The 7,340-nt window shown below is 46.6% G+C and overlaps 1 protein-coding gene across 1 annotated transcript in view; it reads left to right on the top strand.

The window, feature by feature from the left end:
* The window catches only part of DDHD1 (DDHD domain containing 1), a gene marked incomplete at its 5' end in the record, with an annotated part of 122,719 nt that overhangs the window by 91,527 nt on the left and 23,852 nt on the right, over nt 1-7,340 (top strand). The window contains 2 exons of the mRNA XM_019528283.1: nt 3,585-3,850; nt 6,656-6,737. Coding sequence (XP_019383828.1) covers nt 3,585-3,850; nt 6,656-6,737 — 348 coding nt within the window. The remainder of the gene's footprint in view (nt 1-3,584; nt 3,851-6,655; nt 6,738-7,340) is intronic.

Consider the following 7,340-nt stretch of genomic DNA (forward strand, 5'->3'; position numbering starts at 1 on the left):
GTCAGGGCGGCTAGGATCTGGAACCAACTTCCAAGTGAAGTGGTGCTGGCTTCTACCCTGGGGGTCTTTAAGAGGAGGCTGGATGTACACCTCGCCAGGGTTGTTTGACCCCAGTACTCTTTCCTGCCATGGCAGGGGGTCGGACTTGATGATCTGCTCAGGTCCCTTCCGACCCTACTAACGATGAAACCAAACTGGGGCTTAATTACCTGGAGTGAACCCAGGGAAGCTATTAATCTATGTTTAGTGATGCATGGATTAATTGCTTCCCTGGGCTTAATCAGGATAATTAAGCCATGGTTTGAGGCGATCCCCAAGCAAATGGCTGCACAGGACTCCACCAAGCCCCAGCCCAGCTCCTTGCTGGTAGTGAGTGCACACATGCCTCGGGGCCACCAGTGGGGAAGAGGCTCGGGGCAGCTTCAGCCCCTTCACCGCCATCATCCCTGAGGTACCTGTGCACCCACTGCCGGCCAAACCAGGGCTTTGTGGCGCCCGGTGCAGTTGCTTGCAGCTTCCTGGCTGCCTGCCACAACTGGCCCGGGCCCAGGCAAGCCCCCATGGGCTGCTTGTAGCCTCCCTGCTGGTGCTTCCCCCCCGCCCTTCGCTCCGCTAAGCTCCAGGGCTTCCCTTGCTTTCTGGTAAGGCGTTTTTTTGCGAGCCCTCAATATTTTGTGGAGCCCACCGTTTGTTGCTGAAAATGCCCAATTTCACATCTTCCCCAGAAATTGCACAATTGTGCTTTCAGTAAGTCCCTACCAATAGACTAACACCAGAGCAGGGTCAGGCCCCAAGTGAACCGAGGTTGAGATTTGGAACTGGAGACCTGAGAGAGCAGAAGCCAAGGCAAGGCAAGACCAGGGGACCAGGAGCTAGTAGAGCCTGCGGGCCTGATAAAAAGAGACTGAGCAAGACCTGGGAGGCATGGACATGGCGACAGGTCCATGGTTGGAGGCCACGACTAGGGCCAGAGAGAGCAGAGAGGAAGCACCAGAGGCTGAGACTGGTCTGAGAAGAGCACCACCAGACTCCCTTTTAAGACTCAAGGGCAACTTCCCCTAAAGTAGACGTGCTGATAGTTTACAGGGAGCAAGCGGGGTAGAATAGCATCACACTTAAGTACTTAATCAAATTAGGCGCCTAATAAGAAGAATAGGCTCTGACCCCAGGCTTAGTCTGCAACGTGCATATGTATTGCTGAACGTGTATGTAAATTATACTTTGTTATAAAACTCTCTCTTCCTGAACGTTATTGCGATCTACATTTTGAATCCTGCTGTAGAACTGGAATCTACAATAATTTGTGCTTTTCTTCCAGAACTAATTCTTTGCGCCTGTTGTGTGGCTTCTTACTCTTTTAAGACATCATTTACGGTTAATTCTCTAGGAAAATTTGTTCTGTTTACCACGCTTCCTTCAGCAAGGTAGCAGGAGAAATGGGATGGAGCATTCTCTCAAAGTGTTGTTCATTTGTATTGTAATCAAGCAGCGAGCTGAATAGTAGAGGTGCACCGATATATCGGTTGGATATCAGATGGGCACTGATAAAAGGGAGATGACATTATTGGCCATCAGCTTTTTTTGCCTGTTGTAGCCAGTAATCTTTACCGATAATTATGCTGTATAACCAGGGCTCCAGATGCCTGGGTTCCCTCCTGTGAGCTGGGGTCACCTTGAGTGCAGAGGTCACCCTGATCTGCATGCAGGGGCCCAAGCCATTTTCCATCCCCACCCCATCCCCTCACCAGGGGCCAGGCCGAGCTGGAGCGGAGCAGCTGGCATGGTGTGGACTGTGGGCTGGGGCCAGGGTGGGTGCTGTAAAAGGTGGCAAGTGCTGCAGAGACATGACGGGCCCAGCCCAGCCTGGCGTGACTCAGCCCACAGTGCCCAGGGGTTCGTGCCCCAGGGGCCGGGACAGAGCTTGGCAGGGGCTGCGGCAGCTGCTACCTACTGCTCTGCAGCAGGGTCTTCCCAAAGCCCCACCATTTTTAAGCATGGGGATGCTGGTACATGAGACACAGGAGGCTGCAGGAGCTCATCAAAAAAAAAAAAAAAAAAAAAAAAAAAAAAAAAAAAAAAAAAAAAAAAAAAAAAAAAAGATTTATTTATGTCAGTAGTTTAAGATGTCTTGCATTACTACACATATCAGTTATCAGACTGGCATTGGCCAATATGGTTGGTTAATCATCAGCTGTCGATATCGACCAAGAAAATCTTTATCGGTACACCTGTTCTTGATCAGGTCAAGGAAAACTTAATGACTGAAAAGTAATTTGAAGGAAATTCTTGTATACCTCCTGGGGTACTGCATGTCAAGACCTTTAAATAATGTATAACAGTCTCTTATATGTGCATGCGGGTAACAACAGTACTCGGTCTCCACCTTGAGTATGAGTAACAGCAAAAGAGCCAGCAAGCTCTTCGCACTTCCCAGCAAGGACAGATGGCAAAATTCTCACTTCCACCAAAAGGACAAAAAGTGGGAACTTGCCTCTTGCTAGTGGCACAGTCAGTCCCAGTGGCAGAGGGTAATGAACAGAATCGAGTTTTGTGAATTCCTAAAGCACTTGGAAAATAATCCTCCTGCTCTTCATGCTCAACATGGGGTGTTCTGGGAATTTACAATGCAAGAAAAGTATATGGGTGAATACTGGGGAAGTGACAGCCACCAGCCTGAGCCCATCATGAGCTTGCTGAAGATAACGACTTATTGAACAGGATGACTTTTGTGCTGTCTTACAGAGCTCCTAAAGCAGGAGTTTTCAGCCAGCGTACCATGGCACCCTGGGGTGCCTTGAGATCCTTTCAAGGGAGTCATGCAGTGCCACAAATTGTTCGGTGTACAATTGTGATTCGCAAAATAAACCCAGAGATTGGCAACAGAAATCCCTAGTTGTGGTCTTTCTGAGCTCTTTGTAACAGATGAACTGCTGTACTAGTTCTCACTTTCATTATTTCTGTAGTCAAAAAAGAAAAAAGCTGACACTTCCTTAGGGGGAGCAGAGTCTCTCTAGGGGTGCCTCGCGTCTAAAAAAAGATTGAGAACTGCTGTGCTGAAAGAAGCAGGGTATGTTCTGTTGCCTGCACAGCTCCTGGTACTCAATCGGATCCTTCTCTCACCCTGGCTCCTGAGCCTGGCCTGCTCCCACGGATTGCATGCCTACCTGTCAAAAGCTCATCTCATTGCTGACTCTTACATTTCTGAGGCCAAAGTTTGGATTTTAATGGATCCTAAGTAGCCATGCTGAAAGGGCAAAAAGCAATCCAGTTATGGTCCTCTTTTAAACTGCAGCCAGGAAATTTAAAATCTAGGTTAATTTCCCCTTTTTTTTATAAAAGAGAATTTTTGGGGCTGGTTTTGAGAGAGCAGAAAACTGGAGCGATGCTAAAGTTGAAGTTACTCAGTGATAAGTACATTTCTCAAGGCCTGAGTACCACCCTCAGACTCAGCATATGCCTGAGGATGCACTCATCATCACCAACAGAGTTTCATCTAGCCTGAAGTCATTTCAGGAAACGCAGGGAAAGACTAAATTAGTTCATAATATCTCAACCTGGTTTTTTTTTTTTCTCTTTTAAAACAGCTAGTTAAAGGTCTTCAGCAGGAGCTGAACCGCCTATATACTCTCTTCTGTTCTCGGAACCCAGAATTTGAAGAAAAAGGAGGGAAGGTCTCAATTGTGTCCCATTCCCTAGGATGTGTAATCACTTATGACATAATGACTGGCTGGAATCCAGTTAGACTTTATGAACAGTTACTACAGAGGGAGGAGGAAGAGGAGCTTGAAGACCGCTGGATGAGCTACGAGGAGCAGCATTTGATTGAAGAACTTTACATAACTAAGCAACGGTAAAGTATGCACATTCTCATGATTAAGGAGCAATCTCCATCTCCCAGTGAAACTCTTTAGGAGTTTCCCACATCCACCATTGCCAATGCCAGTCATGCCCAGTGACTGCTGCTGTTCTGCTGGCATTGAATGGCAGTGGTAAGTGCTAACTTTATAACTGCAGGGGCTGATACATGAGGGGAGCAGGGACTGGAGCTCCCAGCCAGCTTGCTGCTGCTGGCCACCTCTGGCTTTGGTTTCATTGCTGGACTGAAGGAGAGATCACTTCCAGAAAGCAAGGCTGAGTCTTAACTGTCTTGGGTTAGGGGTGATTCTGTACTTGCATTCAACAAAGTAGCTTTTCAGTTTCCGGGGAGGCCACATGCTGCCCATCTCTGAGGTGGGAGCAGGGATTCAATAGTTGGAACTGGGAGCTGAGCTGTAAGTGTCCCCAGTATCCAGCATTTATCTGCTTGTTTTCTAAAGGAGAGTAAGTTTTCTGAGCATATCCAGGACTCGGATGGAAGTTATCCACCTCTCTCTGCTGCCTTTGTTCAGCCAGAAATTTTAGCGTTGTGTTGCTTACAAATTCTGAGCATGGAAGTAAGTGAGGGTTACGGATGTTGGTCAGGGTCTTCAGTGGCAGGGAGACCCTTCAGGTCTGATGAGGACAGCTCGGGAGGGTCAATTGACCCTCCTTCCCAAAAAGCCCAGGGGGCTGTAAGGCAAGCGATGAGGGCACCTATCAGATTGCCAGATACTCCATTACCAGTGTCTGGACTTCTAAAAAGATTTGAGGCAGAAGCTACATAGGATGAAGCCTTTTACTGTGTAAGGTGTGTAATTTTGTTCGTGACTGGGTGCTGTCTGACTCTACCAGCTGCAAGACACTATAACCTGATCTCTTAATAATGTGACCCACCTGAGGGAATGTAAAATAGAATACCAAACTTTGCAGCCCTGATGCCCCCCTTTCACCTGTTGTTAGGATTTGGTGGGTGAAACCTCAAATCCTAACACTCTGCTCCAGTAGCCCAGCCAGGAGCAAACATGCTGCAGGGTTTCGCAGGTCAATCCAAGTGATAAATCTAACGTATGCATTGATGAATAAAGAGAAGAGTCTTTCTTTTGCTTTGTGAGTTGTGCAGTTCAGTTTGACGCTATTGTGAACGCTCCTCTGAAATAAGCAATTGCATTCTGTAACTTTTGAATTTCAAAGATTGTAGTCTTACTAAAGTTATCGCTGGGCTTTTGAAAATGCTTGTGTCTGGAGTAGTTTGTTTGATTCTGTTCTTAAATGTTCTAAATTGTACTGGAGTCTTTAGCTTCCCGTTTGTAGCATACATGCTTACAATATTGGATACCTCTCATTATGAAATGAGCTGTCTTGAGCAGAGGGAGAGATCAGTCCATATCATTATGTCTCTATCACCTTATGGTGCAGTAATACCTCTTAAAACACAGGGCTGTCTCAGGAGTCTTGCTTATAGAAAGTGCCCAATCTCATACCATATTTACCCAAATCCAAGATGACTCCGAATTTAAGCCAGCCCTTCAGTAATTGGATTCTAGACATGGAAAATGTATGTTGGTTATAATTTTCCATGTCTAGAATCTAATTAACGAAGAGTCTTCTTAAATTCAGCTCCCCCCTCCCCCCCCAGCCCTGCTACAGCAGAGGGGGTTGGTGAGGGTGAGTGAAGTGACCGACCCCAACCCCTTGCTTTCCTTCCTCCCACAATTTGCCCACTGCCGCCTGCCTCCTCCGGCCACAGGTCAGAGCTGGACCCATGGCCTGAGTTGCCATTACCACTGTCACTGCTGCTTGGCTTGGCAGGGGCTGGAGCCGCCATGTGCTCCACGACCCGGGTCAGAGCAGGGCCACAGCCAGAGGTGCAGCTGAGGCTAAGCAGCAGTGGAGAGGCAAAGGGCAGAGGAGGCTGTAGGGGGCACATGGTGGGGGGGGGGCAACAGCTGTGGCTCTGACTCCAAGCCACTCCAACTCCCCCACCCCATTCTTAAATCCAAAAATGAGGGGCTTTTCTCCATATATTGAATGGGGGGGTGCAGCCTCATCTTGGATTTGAGTAAATACGGTGCATATGTTTTGCCTGGATGACACAAAGCACAGAAGGTCTGTTGTACCTCTTATTTGTTCCAGAATAGTTGGAAATAAAATCAGTTACTATTTAGTGTTGTGCTGCAAGGGCTAACAATAACAAAGCAGTCTTTACTGATGCTGTGGGGTGTGACGGCCACCTTTCAGTCAAGATAATGAGAGGACACGATCTCTACTTAGCGATAGTTGAAATCATGGCAGACCCCCTTTTAAGGGCTAGACAAGCATCCCTGCATAGTGTCAGGGCCATACGGTCCAAAGGGTTTCTCCAGGATCTGCTACCAATGGGGGTGGGGAATTGGCTTGAGTGCATCTATGTCTGCAGTGTGAGGGGAGCAGAAAAACACCATAGAAGGCAGCCAGAAAACCAAGATAGGCAGAAACACACTTCTAGCGTGACCCCAGGAGAAGCTGAGAGTGAGCACTTCTGCATAAAGTGGTATCTGGAAGGAGGCTTGGGACTGGAAAGGATACAGTCTCCTGCTGTGTGATCACTGATCATTCCTGTCTTCAGGGAAACTGGACGTTATGTACATTCTTCCTAAATAAACAGGCTTGCAAAAAAAGAAATCCTCGACTCCATCATCAATTTCTCCTGCTAACGCAACCGCAAAGACCCCCAAATTGCCTAACAGACTGGCTCAAAAGGGGTAACCCTCCACTTTTGTACAGACTATACCTAAGAAAGAAACCCCTTTTTTTCTAGATTGAGAGAGATAGAAGAGAGGTTACATGGATTGAAAGCATCGAGCATATCCATTTCAAAAGTACCTGCCTTAAAATTTAAGGTATGTATGCCCAAGAAAGATGTTTATTGAATGAATGTTGCAGTTTCTGTAAAGGTTTGCTTTCGATGGCATACTCCGCTTGGACTTTGGTTTTCCTCCTTCCAGAAAGGTTATTTTAGTGCAATTTGTTTCATATTTTGTTACGTAAGAGTATTATTAGATATTTGCCCATGTAATTTCTGTGCATTAGTGCAAAATTTATAACGTATATATGAATATATGTAACTTTTGTGCATTATGTTAATACCGCATGCATATTTCACCCACATGTGGTGGTGACATTCATTTCTTAAACTACATGCATCGTGCACCTTTGATAGTTCAGCCCTTACTCTGCCATTTAATCCACCTCTGAACAACTTCAGGCCAGGCTGAATTTCCTCTGAAGTGGCATTTTTCTCCCAAATTACACTGACCTAAACTACACAGAGCAAAGGTTTTGCTCTCAAGCAATGGACAGCCATTGTCTGATATTTCGGAAAGGGCTGGTAACTGGAGCTTTATATCACTGGAAAGAGGAGAGTTTCGGTTCTCTGATGAGATGCACTTGTTAATAGTTGTTCAGTGTCTTGGGATACTGGACCTTTTAAAATGTGACCCATT

The sequence above is a fragment of the Gavialis gangeticus genome, unplaced genomic scaffold, assembly GCF_001723915.1.
Source record: "Gavialis gangeticus isolate Ggan-Ray unplaced genomic scaffold, GavGan_comp1, whole genome shotgun sequence".
Classification (NCBI taxonomy): domain Eukaryota; kingdom Metazoa; phylum Chordata; order Crocodylia; family Gavialidae; genus Gavialis; species Gavialis gangeticus.